The sequence below is a fragment of the Onychomys torridus genome, chromosome 9, assembly GCF_903995425.1.
Source record: "Onychomys torridus chromosome 9, mOncTor1.1, whole genome shotgun sequence".
NCBI lineage: Eukaryota > Metazoa > Chordata > Mammalia > Rodentia > Cricetidae > Onychomys > Onychomys torridus.
Window position 1 is genome coordinate 85,812,055 of NC_050451.1, and position 22,496 is coordinate 85,834,550.

At 34.4% G+C, this 22,496-nt stretch overlaps 1 protein-coding gene across 1 annotated transcript in view; it reads right to left on the reverse strand.

Annotated features, from left to right (window-relative positions):
• Dach1 (dachshund family transcription factor 1) overlaps positions 1 to 22,496 on the reverse strand; it is a 238,869-nt gene that overhangs the window by 172,503 nt on the left and 43,870 nt on the right. Inside the window, exon 3 of the mRNA XM_036198536.1 lies at positions 16,113 to 16,274. Within this exon, the coding sequence (XP_036054429.1) occupies positions 16,113 to 16,274 (162 nt within the window). The remainder of the gene's footprint in view (positions 1 to 16,112; positions 16,275 to 22,496) is intronic.

A 22,496-nucleotide genomic window follows, 5' to 3' on the forward strand; every position in this document is an offset into this window, starting at 1 on the left:
ACTATTGGCAAAATTACATGAGATCTTAAGTGTCTGGTATTCCTCAATAGGAATGAATCTTCCCTATTCTAATAAACTGTATCATCACTAAAGTGGAAGACCAAAAATCATATCCTTTCTGAGTTATATTACCATAAAAGTAACATGAAGTTAGAACAGAAATAACTTCCTCAGAGATTCAATTTATTCATTTATAAAATGGAAATGTCAACAATATCAACATTTTATGTTTCAGATTAAATGAAAACAGTAAGTGGATACAGACATGTGCTCACATGGAAATGAGAATTAAAACACCACACAATAAAACACCAGAATGCTGACACTGAACAAAATGTAGCTTGAAGTGGAAAGAATAGATGATTTAGGAAGAAACAGGAAGGATTAGAAAACAGAACCTGTAGTAGGAAATGAATAAAAGACCTTCGTTCTAACTGAGGGCTCATTTTATAAGCAATAATCCAGGAGGATTTGGTGACTAGCCACATATGGTCACTATTGGCCTCCTCCCAGTATCCTCTGATCCCTAAGGGAGAATAATAGGGAGACAAAATGACTTAAAAATAAGGATATTACTATAAAATTTGAGGGCTATTACAGAAAGAATGGGTAATATGAAATAGAGGAGATCAAGGATGTTCTTAAAGAACTAAGTTAAATTTAGCATTAGTGAAGGACTTTTAAGAAATAGACTTGAGCTTAATGAGTTAAGAACAGAAGAGGACCAGAGTTTTAGCTATGGGGTTGTTTCTCCATGTACCATTAGAAACTACACCAGTAACATCTTACAAACACAACTGTCCAAAGTGAGCTGAACAAGGAAAACACCATTGAACATGCCAGCTGAAAGGAGAAAAGTCATGACACCTGAACCCTACACAAAGAACTATTGACTCCTGAGGAAAACTGGGAATGGGAGAGGCAGCTTTCCCTAGAGAAAAGCACGCAAATTTTTTGTTCAGTGACAAACAGTGAGCCCTGAAAACATGCATGCAGGTAGCATGATACAGATGGATCAGGTTATATTTAGGAGTATGTATTAATATAAATATACATATATGAATACAATAACAATTAGTGAGAAAACGACCATAAAATTAAAGAGAACTGGGAGGGGTGGATGGGAGAGGGAGGAGGAAAGGGAAAGAAGATATTTAATTAAATTATAATCTCAAAAAAATATATAAAGGAGGGAATTTTACTTCTCAATTTGCAAGGAGACATGGTGAAGCAAGGTGTTGTCAAGTAGCTTTTTGGTGAATGGGAAGGCCTGTAGAGAAAATTAGACAGAAAATATATGCGAAGGGGGGGAGGCATCTATAAATGACATTTCATGTCACCTAAAAGAAGTCAAACCAATATGAGACCAATGAAATTTTGTTTAAGGCTGAACTTATAAACTAATGTATGAGGGGACATTCTCGGGGTAACTGTTACAAGGTGTGTCAATTATGTAGCAAGAGAACAGAGACTGGGTGAGTTACTACAGCAGCTGAGGTGGGGGAGCTGATAACTTAGGTACCACATTGCCAACAGCTCTGTGGGAAGAGGGCTATTAATCCAAGCAATAATTTGAAGGATGGCTAAACAACTATGTTACATAGGAATATGGAAAACCACATGTCAGAGTTGTTTCAACTTGTCTAGAAGGAGTACCAAATAAATTAAACAAAATCAAATAAAAATATTCTGTAAAGTTTACTGAACTCAGGAAAGACAAAGTTGGAGTCTATTATAGAGCATGGTGTTATATTTATTTATGATTCATTTTTCCTGGAAACACACCAAAATCCTTTGATAGATGTTTTAATAGAGGGGAGATCACTTATTATTATAAAATAAAATAATTAAACTGCAAAATTCTATGAAGGATGAAAACTACAAGAAAGTCATTGGTATTGTCAATTTGGAGTTGATTAGTGGTCTTCTTGTGATCAATAAAATTAATTTGATGAATACAATTATTATATAATAGCTACAATAGGATAGATGTGGGATTGAGCAACTGATGTAGGGAAAATAAATCATGCAAAGGGAAAACAGCAGACTCTCATTTATTAAAACACGTATTGTTGGGAAAATAGATACCATGATAGGAGATTAATATTCAAAGTAGCATCAATAATGATGCCATCCACTGCAACAGAAAGCTTTCAAGATAGAAGAAATCGTTTAGATCTATTAGTTATTAAATATTAAATAATTAAGTCTTCTGAAGATGTGGCTTCATCAAGATATGTTTCTTAGTGTGATTCCATAACATAAATCACAAAGTAAATGTAAATATCTCCACATATAAATAATAGAAATCATAAAAATGGTATTTGAAGATTTTTTATTTGTGATAATCTTAAAGAAGCCATAAAATTTAAGTTATGAAATAGGCACCTTCTTAACTGGTAAGTCTACTTCAAGAAGATAATATTCCATTTTAAGTTTGAATAAATTACTACTTTCACTTAAAAGCTTCAAATTTCCTTTCAATTCCTAAGGATAGAAATAATTCAAACCGTTTTGCACGTTATTTTATCTATCAATAGTAATTAACACAGTCTTAATCTGGGTAATGTTAATGACCACTGTTCTCTGGTAAATCCCAGTTAAACCAAGCTTATTAAGGGCTAATTAAAGGAGGTATTATGTGCACTGAATAAAGTAATGTCTATTTCTAGAGTCGAAGTGTGCATATTGTGTGATAACATGAAATGTGACGAAACTTTTCAGTTAAAGGTTTATTGGCTGATTATTGATCTCTTAAAATATGTGCAATTTAAATGCCTGACACCTGCCTCTGTGTGTGTGTGTGTGTGTGTGTGTGTGTGTGTGTGTGTGTGTCTTAGTCTCTCTTTCTGGCGCTCTCTCTATGTCTTTCTGTCTCTGTCCCTCTCTTCTTTCCCTTCCTCATTCCCCCCTTTCTCTCTTTTTTCCCTCCATTATTCCCTCTCTTTCAAAGATTATATTAAGGAAAAAAAGTAAGCCTTATAGTGCACTAATAAATTTTGGAGCAACCTGAGGATTAAAGCAAAGGATACTGGTTTACAATGGTGCAGAGTTGAGGTGAAGATAGGGAGGCAAAGAAAACTGCATAGACCACTTGTGGCTATAATAAAATAGAAAAGACATGTAGATTTCAGGTAGTTTGTATCTAAAAATCAAATGGATAAAGCATTGGATTCTGAAAGCTCATATTGTCACAGATACTGAAAGGAAGGCAAAGAAATAAAGATGACATTTAGTTATCTTCTAATTCAGTTTTATTATTAAAATTTAGAAGAATAAAAGATCTAATTGTCCAAAAAAATGTCATTTTTGGAAAATCTATTTCTCAACAGCAACTTGAATTGGATGACGATTCATTTTGACAAATTAAGTAACATTATCTACCAGGAAACTACTTTACCTTTGGTCATTTATGTCTGGTTCATTCATTTGTTTTTACTCATAGTTTCAGCCACCTTTTCTTCTCAACATCAGTTACTGACAGAGAATGAATCAGAACTCCTGGTTATTGAGTAACTGTGAAATAGCCTGTCCTGTACCACTTTACTACACAGAAATTTCAAATCCGAATCATTTGATATTCCTAGGGGAATATGTAGGTGTTACACAATTGGGCCACTGTCTTCATTATTGAAATAAAAGCTTACAAATAAATCATTCACGTTGGCTGGTCACTCTTAAAAATTATATAATTGTGCCTAATCATGCTTGAGAAAAAACACTATAAATAAGACCCAGAAGAATAAAATAAAGCTTTTAGCTACTCTGAGCAGTAGTTTCCTAGGAACATGTGAGTACAAAATTAATACTATTAGAAAGTAGAAACCTAAGTTAGGGTGTGTTTCTATGTTTTCTGTGTAAATTGATCTCTTATCACCCAGAGCATATATGCTATAAATCATGGGACCATACAGCCAAAAGCAATCAATAAAAAAAGCACAGGAATTGACAATCAATCAATGAAATCATTTTTTTTCTGAAATACTTAGCTGGAGCCTTTCTAAAAGAATTGCTGTGGCCAATGCCAGTTGCAATTTAGTCTGGACACTTGTTAATAGAGAATGGATGTCATATGCTCTTATTTTAGCTGTTTGAGGAAGTTTTTCACACCTGAACCAAAGTAGTTCTGGTATCAACATAGTGAAAACCTGTAAACATTTTGGCATCTTCACTAAACTTCTAGAAATGAGAGAGAAAAATGTTATTTCAGAAAAGTACAATATACCATTTGCTAATCAATAATTTTCTGAATATTTTTTCATGATTGGCAAAGGTAGATTGCTTCATATTTGAAAGTAATAATTTTCATAATTTCTGTCTTAAAAATGTTATCTGTGGAGAGAATTTAATATTAGGATATATTAAGTTAATTATAGGACACATTGATTTTAGTTCATATAACACAGAAAATTCTGAACTAGGCTTTGGGTAAGCTTTGTGGGACATTGCCAAACTGTATGAGACATTTCTGAGCTTATGTTTCCAAGGAACTCTTTTAAAACTCAATTAGAAGTCAAAGCCATCAATGTAAGTGTTTGAAAATGTCAAGCCTGGATTACTTTGTTTTTTGTTTCTTTTTCTCTTTGTGCAACAAAGAGAAATATTACAAAAGCTGAGTCCTAAATTGATCATATCCTATGATTATCTGTGAAAGGGAATAGGACATGCCAGGTGACTGAAACGAATGGCACATTGGAATGGGTTCTTTGTTTTTAAGAATATGTGTTCAGTTAGGTTAAAAAAAAGATGGAGAAGGGCAAAGGGAGAACGCATAAAGGTAAAGTAGCTCAAGTTTTCACAGCATGCTTGAGTACACTTGCTGATCTTGAAAATGGAAATAAAACATGACATTGCAGTTCAGGTCAGCTCATTAAGTAATAATTGTGTTGCATAATATTCCTGAATCAGGTTATGTCAACAATATTCTATAGGCCATGACACAAGATCAATTATGAGTCTAAATTTACAAAATAATGATCTGTTCATGAAGTACATTTAATCAAGGACACAATATAATCTTTATAATATGTCACATAAATATACATTAATATCATCTATGCATTTATATTTGCACATGTGCGTATTCATTACTAATTTATTTTTTTAAAGTGAGATAATCTCAAATCTTGAAAATGTATGTCAAGATTTTGCTTACTAAAAGTAATCCATGTTATATGTACAAAAAATTATACTTTTATAAGAGGTAAGATGAAAAATGTGTAAATATCAAAAACTGTCTTCTTTCACTCAACAAATGAACCACAAATTGACTGTGGTGAGCAAAGGATTAACATTCCTCATGGATGTGTAGCGAACACATTGATATTAATTGGTTTGTCCTTTCAAGTTGTGTTTATCTCTTCATTTCCATCACTGTTTCAAAGGTCACTCTGTTCCATTTATAAATCCAATATGACAGAGATTAGTAAAGGCAAAAAGCAACAACCAAATGAGTGCATCATCATGCAATCACACAGCTCACAATTCATTTATCCAATTAATAAAAAATACCATCAAATGCTCCATGGTGAGTTTTTTTTCAAAGCACCAAAATGGTTCATGTCAAGATAGCTTAATCATCTACATTTAATACAGACAGTTTTGGAAATGTACTGGAATTCCACTGTAGGTGAATTACTGCCCAATTTGTAACTCTCAAGGATTTTGTTTTCTCCAAAACAAAATAATTAGGAAATTAATTTCAAAAAGAAAATGCATTAGTAAATAGAATTTATACTTATGATAATTTGATGACAAATATTCAGAAACTTAAATGTTGTGATGAATTAGTGTGTGTTGTGTATATGTAAGTGTACATGTGCATGAAAACTCATGTATGCATGCATGTTTGTATGTATCTGTGTAGCAATTTGATGAGTAAGTTCATATTGTGATGAAAAGAAGTATAAATGATATAAAATAGTATCAACATGCACAAATAGAGTTAATACATTTTACAGCTAAATGATGTTTTATACATGCATTTAAAAATATTCTAGAGCACAGATTTTCTCTTGATATAGGTATAGTTTGCATAGTGGCAGATGACTAAAAGAACAGAAAGACAAAATAAATAGTGGCATGATTTAACACCAGTAACTGCAGTTAGCTGAGAGTTAGATTGTTTACAAAAGTTTTTATAATTACAAAAATTGTTTATCAATAAACTGAGCAAGTTGATCAGATAGGATTTTTAATATTTCTATATATACAGATGTGGAACACTGCAGTTGTTAACATATGGTCTAATAGATCATTTATTTATAGATGCCTCTCAAAAATATAATTGAGATAGTAAACCTAAAACAAAAGAGCCAAAAAAATAAAAAAAACTCCAGCTAAATAATTTAGTAAGCATTGTAACATAATTTCAGAAATTAAATGCAGTGATGTGAAGAGAAATCAGCCTATTTCCACAACATAGACAGGAATACATGAAATAAAGTGCTGTATAGAGTGCTATAGACTTTTTCTCCAGTCAAATATGAGTGAAATTAAAAACAAAAAAATTAGTTTCAAAAATTGATTTCTTTTATTCTTAGCCGTGTCTCCCTCCTGTAATGTTGAACGTTCACAGAATCTTGAGCAGCAGGAAAAGCAAGAATGCTCCAAGGCCAGAGTCTGAAGCAAGCTGAATTACTCAAATGTCATAATGTCTGGGAAAAAGTTACTAATCGCCACATTATATTAAATAACATCACATACATACTTACCAAAAATATGTAGATTGTTTTGAATATAATATATTTTAAGTTAAATACACTTGCTAGAAATAGAAAATAAATTTATTAAATATTTTATGAAAATCATGATGAAGAGATTTTTCCTTGGAAAACATAAAACAGTATCTTTTACTAAATGGAGATACCATTACCAAAAGATCTAAACTTGTTTTATCACACAGATAAAATTTTAAATGCATTACTATATTGGAAATATCTACTGAGCACAATGAAAAACTTTCCTGAGAAATACTAAAATGTTGCATTTTTATGCAAAATCAAGAAAAAATATTTTAAAACATGCTATGAAGACACACACAGGACTGATATAAATCCAGTACAAAGATTATAAATTACTTTCAACTTTATACATATAATTAGGCATAAATATAAAATGTATGTTATATGTGACAAGGTATATATACAAATACATTAGCCCCCTCTTCTTTGTCTCTACGCAGATTATTGCCACCAGCCCACAAATGACCCCAAGTAAGTAAGTATACTTTTTGGCTGAACAATTTATCAACAGCTTGAAGGGACAGGAATGCTGATTGAATCCTGCATCTCCTCATATTAGATGTAGGCCACATTCTTCAGTCTGTGGACCCAGAAAGGGAAAAAGTCCCTGTCGCATTTGCCCTTTCATAGAGATGGAAATATTATTAGAAAGGACATAAACAGACTAATTAAATCACAGCAGTATGGCTGGGATGACAGCTGGTACAGCGTGTGACTGAGAAGATCCATATCTGTGAACAGGAGGTACTTCACTTCCAATACATTCGCTATTAGGTGCTTTCAGGCTTGCTGTGCAGACATTAAATAATAACATATCATTTCCAAGACTAAAATGATGTAAAGAAATAAAAATGTCTTTCTAACCAAGAAATCTTTTGTGTGATGCTGAAAAAAAAAATCATTTACCACTCAGTTCTGCTTTTGAGATAAAGATGTAATAATGCCATTACCTTTCATCAGCAGGATCCTTGAAAATCAACACTCTTTGCTTATCATGCTGTGAAATACAAATAGAGCTAAAGGCATGGTCTGTGAGGAACTGCTGCAGCGATATTAACTAACAGATCTGCCCTTTGTGAAGGAAACCGTATCCGTTTCATTAGTGCAGACTCTAATTCAAAACTGTTGAAAATGAACTGCACATACTGTTTTAATAACAACACTCCTAATCATTATCAAACTGGTAATTCTCTCAGCACTGAATTATAAGGGTCTCTGTTTCCATTATGACCTGCTGTTAAAGAAAACCATATTTAAATCCTTCATGCTTTCTTATTTCCAAAATTATCCAGGTTTGAGAGAAGGGGAGGGGTTATGGAATCAAGAACATGTAAAACTGTGTCTGCCACATTATTTCACTGTAGGTAAACTGACAGTTTTAGACATTTATGTCAGCTACTGCATTGTTTTCGAATCCTTTGGTTACACTACTTTGCATTCAGTTTGAAATTCATGGTTCACTCAAATGACTTTGTACAATTTTTGGAGTGCTTGAATACTCCAGAAAAGATTCAGAGCAATAAAAATGTGAAATGCTAAGTCTCATGGCAGGTGCAATGAGCTAAACTGGTGTGCAAACTTACAAAGTGCTAACCAAGTCTTAGGGTTGTCTCAAAGAATACATTGACTAACACTGGGATTACATAAGTGATTTAAAAATAGGTATCTCTGAGCATTATGTTTTTACAGGTAGAATATCTGTAAATATTGTGTAATAATACACATTAATCATAATAAGTTAAATGCAAAAAAAGTACTGGAACATATTAACGAATCAAATAAGAGTTTTCTGGTCATAAATGAATTGAATATGATCTGGAATATTTTATATAAAGACGTTTGATTTAGATATGATTTTTATTTTAAGTTTATATGAACATTACAACATGAGTAAAACTTTACTTGATGGAATTCTGTCTATGAAGAACATACAATTCAATATGGCAACAAGCTTGCTGTGCTTATGCACCATTTAATTAAGCTATTTTAAACCACATCTTTTAAGCAACTATAATATTTCTCTGTGGTAAAACTACATAAATTTGTGTGCAGCATCTTCTACACATTAACAATATAGGTGCACAGCACCAAGGAAAAGATGTGCTGTCATCCTTTGTTCACAGTCCAAGTAAATATTGTTCACTCTGATCCATCATATGCAATGGTTATACACTATTTTAAAAGAAACAAAGATCTCTATTTATCAGTGTCTTTGTTGTGACATATAAGTGGCACTTAGGTTCTCATTCATTTTGAAAATCTCTTCAAAAGAATATTTTGCCTTCCATTGAGCCCTCAAAACTCAAGAAAACTTAAAGAACCAGAATGAACTAGACACTGAGATCCTGGCTGTTAATAAAAAAAGACAAGCATTAAATGACTTATCTAAGTAGCTGCATTCTTACCAGCTCTATTATCAGTAGAAGTTAAATCTTCTCATACTGATTATCTTATGTTCTCCCATGTTATTTTGTGAATATATCTGAAGGCTTTTCCTTGGCCACACCATATAAGATATCTTATTGTCACATCAAGTTTGTTTATGTAGTTTCAAACTAACTGAGCTGTTTACTATATTCTTTATATTATCTTATTTAAGATATTTTTGTAAAGAAAAAATGCTAATGATATTAAATATTTATAAGTGCATCAGAATTCATGAAAACATATCCTAATCCTTTTCTTTGTTTTAATGATGGGGTGAGTAACTTTGTGCTAGATGTCAGACTATGAAGACGTCCTCTGCATAGGGAATGATGTTAACCATATGGCCTATTCACAATCAATTGAATTGCAAGTCATAGCAGTTACTACACTTTTAAGAGATGCTTGTGTTGCTTTCCATTACCTCACTAGTGTGACATTTATGAAAGTTTCATAGTTGGGGCATCCTTTCTGGACCACATGTAAGGGCACAAGGAATGAAAGCATCAGTTAAAAGTTTCAACTATAAATTGACTGTTATCAGTTCTAAAGTAGTATGCATTCTGGATGTCATAATTATGTTGGACTTTTAGGGTAGTCTTGTATCCATCCATGTTTACTAGACCCTGACTAGTAATATTATTTAATCTTACTCATCAGGCAAGAAGACTCTTTCAATTTATTACTAGGAAATGATGTTAAAGTTTAAAAAGGAAAATCCACATTTAATCTGTTAAACAATAGCAAATTTCTTATGAACCAGTGATACTGTAATTGAACTGGAGACATTTTTAGAGCAAGCTTGCTTTGGCTTTTTCACCCTCCGATTTGGAATCTGCTCACAGTACTGCCAGCTTAACCAAAAAGGATTAACTCTCATATCCAACTGAGAACACAGATAATTCTCAGTAATTGGTAAAAAATGAAGATGAATGGGGCTGAGAGATAAGGAGCAATTAGCTCATCAGCAGTTACAGCTGTGCACTCAATCGGGATCCATCTCTTGAGTCTCGGCCCCTTTTAAAGAACCTAAGCAGACTAAGCACAGGACACCCCTCCCCAAAAAACTGCTATACCTGCCCATCATCTTTCTAGTCTTCCATTCTATTCCTCACTATACAAAGACACCTGTCATAGCATGGTATGTAAATTACTCCCTCTCTTAGGACCTATGTCTAAAGCCAATCTTCTTTTTAAACTTTTTTTTTTATAACAGAAACCAAATGACTACTGTAGACACTCTTAAATTCCCTGTCAATCGTTTCATTATAGCAGCATCATCTGTTTGAAAATATAAGCAATTCCCTCATCTAATTATAGGAAGGATTTGAGGTTCATTAACATTGCCAAGGCAGGATCCAATGTGCAACTGCAGAGCTCTGTGTGGAGGCCTGGCTCTCAGTTTCCTTTTCTTTGCTATCTCCAGATCTCCAAGACTTCTTCCTGAAATCATAAACTCACTCCTTTCTCCCAAAATAGACATGTGTGTTAGAAGAACTGAAATGACTTTGGGGTGAATAAGTCCATTTCTGCAGGATATTCCTAAGGTTATTTTTCCTGTTTCAAGGTAAGGGGATGCTCAAATAGGGAAGATATTTTGTCTCCCTCTGTGCTTGGACTTTTTGTCCTTTTAATAACTATGTTTTGGTGGTTGGAGGACTAAAGTAAACAGGGGTAGAAAGACTAAAGAACATTCTCTACCCAGCTCAGGTCCTTACTTCTGCTTGAAACTCCTGCATCCTGTTGACCATTTCAAGTTTGAGAAAAATTTCAAAAGAATCCTGTGCTTCTTACACATGACATTTGCTCAGCTTTGTCTGAAATAGCACAGACTTGCCTATATGCTACAGGATTCAGAAAGACAAAATACTGAAGTTTTGAGATGACTTCATTTCCTTGAAGTAATAACAGCAGTTAGGGGGTTATGGCTATAGTTTAAACAATGAGATTTTTCTTGGGACATCTGTTTTGAGATCACATTTTGAATAGATATGAACTCATTTCCTATGAAGCCAGCAATCTACTATTGTTGATAGCTGTTTACCAGTTCTATGAGTCAGATATTAGCCAGTGGCAAAGGTCCCTCTCGAAGCCTCTGAGTATTTTCTAAACTGTGTACACTGTGTTTTCCTTAAATAAAATGTTGAGAGAAGTATGTATTCTTTTTTTCACAAAACTTTGTACTTGGGAATAAATAATATTTAATGCATTTATTTTTAAAGGCGTATTTCCTGGCATTCTTTCGTAAGGGGAGTAAGACACTAGGTTTAGCAAGTATTTGTTTAGATAACATAGCTACTCTGAGAGATGCTTTTTGTGTCAATATTTAGATAGCAATTCAAAACTTGAAGTAAAATTAAGTATTTGTTATTTAGATTAAACAAATTGTGATGAATTTAGTATCCTCAAAGATGAGCATAATGTCAAAAGAAAAGATAAACAGATTTTAAAAAAGAAACAGTTATGGATTCTGTCAAATTGACCTTGAGTTTTCTGGTTTTAAATTTCCCTTATCCAATATCCTAGTTCCAATTTGCAAGCAGCATCTTTAAGCTAGTTATGCAGATCAGTTGCTAAAGAAGAAAAATAGTCATTTATCTGGCCTATATTCTATGGAGAGTGTTGCCACTAAAAAGAATCCAGGACATTTTTCCTTCTTATCTGGAATGTAGCTTATATCAGCCAACCTGTCACCAGATAGTACTTGATATAAACAAGAGATTGCCAAGACATCTCAGTAATCAATATCAGAATAGCTACAGTATGGAAACCCCAACCAGTGCATATCATTTGTCTCAGTATCTATTTCTATGGCCAAATGAAGCATTAATTCAAATCATAAATCTATGGTGATTTAAATCTGGGAATGAGCACCTGCCTGCTTTAATGATTTATTTTGTACATTTCAGTAAGCAGGAGATTTGTCCATATGAACTGACAGGTCACCTTCAGATGCCAGGAGCAGACTGTTTATCACCATGCAGACTAGCATCTCATCTTAGCAAGTAAATATTAAACTAAAAGAATCCAATTGATTGTGGATGAGGGAGAACGGTGATGTGGCCATATATTTTACTCAACAAGCTGATGCCTCACTCAGATCTATCCTGAGGTCTTCAACCAGTCCTACAGTCTTCATCCTCTCGGAAAGATTCAGAATCAAGGTTATCATTTAAAATTGGAATTCAAAATAATTATTTGTAAACATCAAAGATTTCTAAACCTTGTTTTTTTTTCTTCTTGGCTAATTTTTAAGACTCATTATGAACCAATGAAAGCCATCTTTCACAGGATTATCTAGTCACCTCATCAAGCCAAATACAGCCAAGTCAAGCAGAAACAAAACCTATTTTCTTGAGCCACAGGGATTTATGTATAACCAGGGAATTGAAAACAGGCACCCAGAAAGGAAAGCCTAAAATGTATGCTTACCCTTGTGAGGTTAGCGAACAGAAGTTGTATGAAACTAGAAATGTCCCTAGGCATGGGCAAAGCTAAGTAGTAAGAATACATCAAAGCTAAGCAGAACCTCTGTGCAATGTGTCACTCTTGCAAAAATCTACTTGTAGGCAGATTCACAAAAGCAGTGAGGTTGAATTCTGAAGCATGGTAAGATGTTTCCAAGTTTTCTCACAGCTCTAGGGCTTAGGAAGTAGCATGTACCCAAGACAGGGGGGATGCAAATGGGGAAGCTGTTGCTGATGACGGTAGAAAAGGGAAGAAGATGATTTACAGGAGGCCAATTTTAGGAAACATTATTAGCAAAAGACCATACTTCAAGTAAACAATGTGAGAAGCAGATATAATGATGTACTAAACACTAGGCACACATAGTTTAATTATAACACTGGCATTTCCCAGTTGTCTTGAACTGTTAAGCTCAGAAAGTCTACATAACTTTTCAAAGTCATAATCAAATTGTTATTGAGCACTTAACAGAGGCAGGAATTGTCTTCAGAGAAGCCTGGAGCCACAGAAACTGCTCAGTTCAGCAACTTCTTTGATCTATGCGCAGTTTGCTCTGACCTTCACTGGGTTCCTTTCTCCTTAACAATCACTCTCCTTCTACATAATACTCATTTTTTTACTTTCTTAATAAATATCCAAGAGTAGAGGTTTTGATGAAAGGCAATAGGAATTGCAAATTCTTAGACAATTGTGGCATGTAAAGAACGGAATAAAATTACAACAGAACTCCCCAAATAAGCTAAAGGGGCCCAATATAAATGATGTGTGTCCCTTTAGCTCTAACAGCCCACTGATGCAAGCACATCTCCAAGTATCAGTCTTCTAAGAAGACATAAGTGAGTGTTTCTCTTGGTTCAAATGGATGTAAGATGTCTCGTACTATGCTGTAACACTATACCGAGCTATCAATAAATAAATGTTATTTTCCCAACTAAAAATATAATGGGATATTTAAATTGTTGATATTTTAAGACATGATAATAGCCTAAGCACCTAAATAATTAAAGGGAATTGTAATTTGGTAACTAGGAAACATTGTTACATACTAAAAACATGAAATGCGTGTTAATGCTTAATTGAGAGTCATTTGCTTCTTAACTTCTGCCTATTGGTTTTTAAAAAGCCAACGTCTGCTCAGGAAACTTAAGAGATGGTTTGCTTCGAATAGTTCCCTTTAAAGGGTATTATATTGTCCCTCTTAATCCCTACTTCAAGCATCAGGAATGGCTTGTGTTGTATTCTATTCTGAAAATTTAAAAAGAGTCCAGGTATCATTTGGAATAGTAACGATAATTTGTGAGTAGTTTTGTTTTTTGTTTGTTTGTTTGTTTCTTTTTTTCTTATGGGAGAGGACATGAACACAGTCCTCAACTACACAAAATTATGCAATTAAAAGATTCCTTCATTTGGGACATGGCAGACATCAGCATGTCTAGACTTCAATGGGTTGGCCTTGCCCTGGGAAAGCCACCTTTCAAGATTTTGGTATCTCTCTACCAAGTAAGCTCTGATAACTTATTTTTAATAGTGCTGCAAGTTGGCCTATTTCAGTAGGCAAAGCAAAAGAGTTTTATTTTAAGCCCTTCTATACTAAGTTCTAAAGAAGAGAGCACTGTAATTCTTTGATTTTGCTTCAGTGTTGGTGTGACATAAGGTATAAAATGGCTTCTCCCATGAGCTAAGCAATTTTCTGCTTTGTCAGCTTTCTCTATAGAATCCCAAGCATGCAAGCACTGGTACATATCTGAGCTGATTGGTTGTGGCATCATCTTCCTATGGTCCATTCACTGCTCTGAGAATAGCCACCAGCAGCTACTCTCAATTCAGATGTCTTTGTGAGGTCCTGCTGACAAATTCTATTCTTCCCACTTGACCATCAGAAGTGGCCCTTTACCTTCACGGATGAAGTTACTTTGTCTTTGTCTATATGTTTCAAATCAGTGACTACCCTGGCATTCCTTTTGGTGTGTGCTTGTGAGGAACTGCAATGAGATGATAATTATTAAAATTCATATTTCATCAATGCCTTTAAGTACACACTAATGGGTAGAAAGTAGAGAGCTATTGATTAACTTAAGAAATGATGTTAAAATGCTGCATGAAAAAGAGAAATTGATTGAATTATGATGAATTTCTGTGTTCCCTATGAGCATTGTTGGGCCGGATAACACACACATTCCTTTCAGAATACAATTTTCACTTGTTAAATTACATATTAAGCATAAATTCTGTACTTTTAAGGAAAATATTAGTGGTATAGTAACAGAATGAAATGTTTTGCCACATCAACATCCATATAACAAATATTTCATGGATTAAAAATATTAATCCACACTTAAAGCCGCATTCACAAACCAAGTGGTTAGTCTTTGAAGGTCAATGTGTTTCATTTGGTTTCACTGTGAGTTTACAGAAAGGAAGCCAGATGATCAAGAAAAGTTAATGTTATTATTTTCAAATGGGTGATATTTTCACAATGGTTGTTGTAGATAGGAGAAATTATCAAGGCAGCATAGTAAAGGCTTCAGTTTCCACCCTACCCTTCCCATCCACAGTTTAGCTCTGTGTGTTCTTCCTTGCCTGTGGTAAATAGTATTCTGAACTAAGATTTTTAAGTATTCATTTATAAGTTTTACATAATACATACATTGCTTGGGATCAATTATATTATATGCCAAAAAAGTAAAAGATTCAAGTAACCCTTAGTACAGTATATTTTGAAATTGTCATATTTGTTATCACCTATTGTTTACAGTCTCTTTTTCTTTTTTTTGGGGGGGGGGTGTTGAGACAGTGTTTCTCTGTGTAGTTTTGCGCCTTTCCTGGATCTCCCTCTGTAGACCATGCTGGCCATGAACTCACAGAGATCCACCTGGCTCTGCCTCCTGAGTGCTGAGATTAAAGGCATGCACCACCACCGCCCAGCTGTTTACAATCTATTAAAATACCCAATCTGTAAAAAATTGTATTATATGTGTGAATATAACAAAGCAGATGTGGTTTTCTTCATTATCCATGTTTCAGACAATGGCCCCAGAATGTACCCTGTGTGAATGAGAGAAAGCTCATGCATAATCTCTGCTTTTGATGGTAATGGATTTCTTATTTTATAATAAATGTATTAAAATGATTTTTAAATGACAAGTAGGATTGAATACACACCTATTTCTGTCTAATTACTTACACTCAAAATTTTATAATTTTGATTCTTAAAACTCATTTGCAGTTATGAAATACATTAATTCACTACTTGTAGCATACACGGCAGTTGTAAAATTGATTCTATATTAAAAGTCATAACTTTGCCAGCACCCTAGTATACATATTCAAGAGACGGAAGGAAGAATTAAAAATATGCCCCTCTCTTAATCTTAAAGCATTCATTTCATCAATGGGTAGCCTGTGGTTTTATTCTGGAGCAGAAGGTAATTCTATGGAGAAGTGAATGTGAATAGTAGCAGTGAACATAATACTTACCAACACTTGAATTCATATCCCCATTTTCAGCATCTGCTCCATGTTGGTTGTTACTGGCGTGGTAGTTGCTCATAGCTTCTAATTTGATTTTTTTCACCTTCATTGCTTCAGCAATAGCTGCATTGGTAGCAGCTGCAGCAGCTGCAGCAGCTGCAGTCAAACCTTAAAAAATAAAGGAAGAAACAAAGTAGTCAAATTCCGACTTTTTTGTATAATAGTTCATTTTTTTCCATAACACATATAAACATATGATAGAATATCTGAGTCCTTTTTGTTATACTGATAATATATTTTCATTCCAAACCAGGCCATGCAGCATTGACACAAGGGTCTAAATCCTTAAAAAAAAAAAAACCTCTCTACTTAAATATTAGCAGAAACATAACTCATATATTTCATAGGAATGGAAATGTGGACTGGATGAACTTTCAAAGACACACAGCCTGATCATTCCACTCCCTGCTGAACACCCGCTACAGGTGGTAGAAAGTTAGAACTGCAGATTAGTTACAAGACTTCTTCCAGCACCCAAGCAAGTCTCCTGCCTTACTGTAGCACACCACACTCAAGATTTGATGGATACACCACCATTGCTCACACATGGTCTGCAGCATCAACCTTCTGCTTTCATGTATGACTCACTTCCAGGACTGTCCATTTTCTAGTGAAATTCTACTCAGAACCTGGAGTCTTCATCCACATATTCCCTGGCAGAGATGATGACAGCTCGCCCCTGTCTATAAGGACTATGTTTACATTACCATTGTGGTAAATGCTCCGCTGCACTGTACGCATCTGCCTGTGCATCTCTTTTCCTTGTGAGGTGGTGAGCTAGTCAGTGGCAGAAGCCATTTCAATGTATAGCTAAGTAGCCGCAGGGTTCAAGATTTTTAAGTCTTAATGCAACTTGATATGCCATGGCTGGCTGATACACAGGAGAAGCCTGCCCTTATCTGAAGAGAAAGGAGGAGGAGGAGGAGTGAATGTTGGGGTGGGAGGGACCTGAGGGGAGGGACTGGAAAAAGAGGAGGGAGGCAGGGAGGAGAATATGTGATTGGGCTGGGTGAAAATGAAATAATTAATTAATAAAAAAGAAAATACAAAAAATAGTAAACACAAAAAAGCAAATAATCTGCTTTCACTTATTAAGACTACAAGTACTGATTTCTTCAGCACAAAATTGATGTGATCACCTTAGTAACCTGATATTACTGATCACTATCCCCTTTGCTTTACAGATTATGGAATATAACACAAGTTCTAAAAGGCTATACTTAGTCCCAGAGCGACCACTGTCCCTGCTTTGTCTTATACACGCTTGTCATTCATGGATGATACTAGACATGCAGATAATAATAGATCTGACACAACACAATGGAGCTTGAGGCCAGCTTTTCAAGATCAGGATGCAAAAGTCACTGATGATCTGAAGCTCAGTTATACAGATATCAAGAAAAGGATTTTGAACTAAAAATGTATTATGTTCTCAGTATGTCAACATTTTTTTTTAGATGATAAAGTATTTTCTTTAATTTGGCCAAATACAAATAGTCTAAACATTGTAACAATAATACTTGTTTGATAACTGTTTTGTTATATGTAATCTTGCTATGTTAAAGTTAAAACCTTCCTTTTTGATTAGAGAGAAAAGGGGATATGCTGTGAGATGTCTTTCTGTACACTGTAAATATGTGTTGCTTTTGTTGGTTGATAAATAAAGCTGTTTGGCCAATGGCGAGGCAGAATAAAGTTAGGCAGTACATTCAAACTGAAGACAGAGAGAAAGAAGGTGGAGTCTGGGAGATGTTATCCAGTCACCCAAGGAGCAACATGCCGGCAGACCAATAATGCCCCAGCCATGTGACGATTTTCAGTATGTCATCTTTTACCAAGTTTCATTTCACCATTCCTACCTAGCATGGCCCATCTGAAAAAAAGGTTATGCAACATGGGAAAAATGAATAATGTCTCCTAATTCTAGAACTTTAACCATCTAGGAGAGGAGACTGTATCTTTCCCTGCACCTAGCTTCTCTTCACGCTGCTGCTTGAGAGATTCTGAGCACTGTGCTCTAGCCTTCTGATTTATCTGTGTGATTTATTTCCACTCCCAGTTGATAGAAAGAATGATCTCCCTCCTTTCCTTTCCTCCCCACGAATCATTACTACTAGTTACCACTGCAAAAAAAAAAAAAAAAAAAAAAAAAAAAAAAAAATTGCTGCCCATAGAATTACATGGGAGTCCTAGGAGAAACCTTTGCTATGTAATCAGTGCATAGAAGACTCCACCTTCTTAGATCAGTGCGAAGAGGCCTTGACCACGTTCACCCTAATGCAATAAGATCTGCAGATCAGATCTTCGCTTGGAAAACTCAGAACCATTCCTTAAAAGGCATTGATCTAAATTCAAAGAATCCATCTGGGTTTAGCACAAGCATTCACTGCCTTTTAAGTCCCAACTTGCACAGATTCTCTCATCTTCCTATGATTGAATTTTCTCCTCAATTACTCATTTCCTTCAAAGATGTTTCAGAACATTTTCTTTCCTGTTCTCTTTAAATCATCTTTGTGGTTCCCAGAAAAAGATTTCCCTTGAAGTTTGCCTTGTCACCAATGTGAACATCTTATCTGTCCCTTTCCTCTATTTCCTGGTGTTGACTTGGCTCCAATTTATGTCTCTTTTCAGCCCTATGGCTTGGCTCCATGCTGCAGAAGAATCTAGTAGTTGCATTCAAAATATGAAGACTTAAGATATAATTATACACTAGCCTACAAATTCCAAATAGCACTATACATAATCATTCAGGATCTGGTCCTAGGAAAACCGATGAATTTTTTTTTTTTTTATAATAGTGTCTTCTTCTATTAAACCATTCTGAGGCAAAAGAGGTAATATAATGATCAAGTAAGAAAACTATAGAAAGAATAACCCATAATAGTCAGTATGGACAAAGAATATTGTATGTACTTAATCTTCTGCAAGCAAAATCCAAATGTTAACTTTCAGTAGGAAACTTTCTTTACCTAGTCCCTTATTTTAGATTATTTATATTTATCTCAACCTTCAATTATTATAACTACTTTTAGTAATGTTATTATATTCTATTATTGCAAATTTGTTTGAAACTTTTCCCAAGTTTTATAATTTTACAATTCTAATAGAAATCCAAAAGGTGTATGTGTCACAATCAACCATACACACACATGCACATGAATGCATGCATGCTATAATCTAGGTAACATACAATTTAGCCTTCTCATTGTACTTAAGTTTTTAACACAGGTAGGAAATTAGGGCATATGTAACAATTACAAACTTTTGGTTCCACCAATCCTTCTTTTATTTGATTTTGTTTTCATCTTAAATTCAGCTAATTTCCTCCATGTCCAACTTCACTACAATTGCAAACTTCCATGTCTTATTCCCTAAAGTCCTGAAACACTTTCTTTTTAGTGATCGTTTCCAGGGAAAAGAACACTAGTTAGTTATTCAATAGCAAATAATCAGCCCTGAGAACATACAAATAACACTATACAGACTGAGGGGGTTCTATTTTGGAATACTGATGTATATATGTGTACATATATGCACAATTTATCAAAAAAGAAGCTATGAATTTAAAAAGAACAAGGAAGGGAAATGGAAGGGTTTTGAGGGAGAAATAGGAAGGGAGGAATCATATCATTATATTATAATCTCAAAATATAAAAAAACAATTTCATACAATATAGTTTTAATTATATTTAATATCTTCACCCAATTCTTTAAAGATTCAGCCCCTAGTCCTTTACCCACATGTCGTGTTTCATGTTTATAAATGATGGGATCCAATTTGTGCTAGATGTGAAAGCTGAAGTTGTAAGGAACACACACACACACACACACACACACACACACACACACACACAGACATAAATTTGCAAATGACATGTGCACATGTGTTTTACATACATCCAGTACAATCTGAACAACTGACAATTTCCCCACATGTAATGTTTTACTCACATTGTAGTCAATGTGGCCCAAGAAAATGAAGGCATGGTGATAATATTCAATGTCTGCTATTATAATCAAATTTAATACTTTAAAGCGTCACCAGGGTTCTTTGTGCTCACTTCCCTGACAATCCATGTGGAAACATCCCCAGTGCCAGATTAACTTCTGTGCCCCAAATGCATAACCCAATTTCAGTTACCCAAATGGACTACGTCATTTTCTTTCACTAAGGTCCTTGGACATGCTGGTCTGCTTTGTGGGGAACCCCTGTGGGTCCTTGTTCCAGATGCCTACCTATGACATTTTCATAGGATGACTTAGCTATTGAAAAAACAGGCTCAAATAGAAAGACTTTGCAACATTTTAAGAATTATTTCAAAATTTAGTTTTGTCAAAGCCTTACATGACCTTACCCAGCCTCTCAAGCAGGATTAGTGAACATTTTTCTCCTCATCCCACTTGAATAGGAATTTGCCTTCCAAGTATGTGTTCAAACCATCATGGAGTTTTTGAACTAAGCACATAGCTATATCATGACTATCTACAATTCTGGCTCTGAGGTGGAGACTCTGAGTTTCTGCACTTGGTTATTGTAAGTTTTAACACTACATAAGCCATCTTGCCATCCTTGTGTGTAATCTGGAAAGAGCAACACAATCTTTTGAAGTCTTTCTATTTTATATGAGAGAAGATGATGTGGCTAAAGGGAATTATGGATACATCCCTAGGTAATATTATCAAGAGAATATGGATAGATTCTTTGTATACTTACACCAAGTGCTTTTTATCATCATGACGTGTGGTGCAACCTGTCACTGAATGCTAAAGTCATTCTCATACTACATCACTTGGAGAGCCACAGGAATTATAGCAATTATTTTGGCCATGTCAATAAAAGTGCATAACCATTTTACTTTGGTGTTAGATTCTTATGTGAATACACGAGGAATAGCAAATGACGTAATGTAATGTAAAACATGACTTTTCGTAGGTTCTTTATGCTTAAAGGTTTGAGAGGATCACAAACCATTTGGCAGCCCATTACATCTATTATAGTTCCCTTTGGCTTTCAGTTGCCATTTCATTTCAAATCTCCAAGGTAATTCTCAAATCCTTTGAACCTTATTATCTCTAGTGAAAGCAGTTTGAATCTCTCTGTAGCCTCAGACAGAGGTTGTATTGTATATGTTCCTCACTAATTAACTTCCTTTTAAAAAGAAAAGAGAAGGGAATTAATGATTTACAGAATGCCAAGAATTCAACCCATGACATGTTTTTTATGTAGCAAAGAATTATTCTCTGGTGAAAACATCAGTAACATTGAATATCTACCTTATTCTTTCACCCCTTCTATAGCATTATGGTCACAGACCCTAGCTCTGTCTGCCTCAGACTCATGGAAACTTACTTCCCCTGATTCCATGTCTCACTCCAAAGTGTCTTACATTTTCACATGGCCACTTCACAACAAATTTTCTTTTCAGAAATAGTAAATTCAGTATCTTACTAGAAAGATGGGAGGTGGGAGTTTCAGAAGATTCCTCTAATACATTATAAGAAATATTTTAAAGCATATATATATATGCTTGGTGAGAAATTCACACTAAAATGTACACGGTGTTTCTGTGTTTTAAATGAATGGTTATTAAACATGTGGAAGACCATTGCAATGACTTTTCAATGGTGAGCATTTACAAATCAACACAGAAATATATACTCAAATTATCTATCTATAAAAGGAGAGGGAATAGCCAAACTAAACCAGCTAGTTGAAATGCAAAATTATTGCATCAAAATTAATCAATAGAGGTCTACAGATAACTTAAGGTGGGCAAACGAATACATGAATGAACAATTTCTTATATTAAGAAATCATTAGCTCCTTGATTCATGAGTTAATGAATGATGTCTTACAGTAGGAAACAATTATTAGCTCCTGATTTCATTCACTAGACAGGTAAGTAAACCAATGTCAAATGTTTTAGAAAGCTCTTTGGCCATCTTGGCACACCTTTTGATTCAGCCATCCACATGAATCAAATCTTTCATAAAATCATCGAACCTGAAGTCTGTGTGCTATATTGATACAAAGCCCTTACTATTTCAAATACAACATTGGGAGTCTAATTTTTGGAAGGGAAACAGGCTTTTAAAGGCATCCTCTTACTTTGCAAAGAGAGCAATTATTCTCTGCTTTTAACTTTCATTAAACTGCCTTTAATTTTTTTAAATACCATTAAATAATCCTGATCACTCTTTTAAAAAGGAGTAAGTATCTCAATATATTTATTTCAAATAAGTTAGTACCCTTAGTTATAAGTAGAAGATTACAACTGTAGATTATAAATATCAATAAAGAAGACATATTGCTGTCAGATTCTTTCTCTG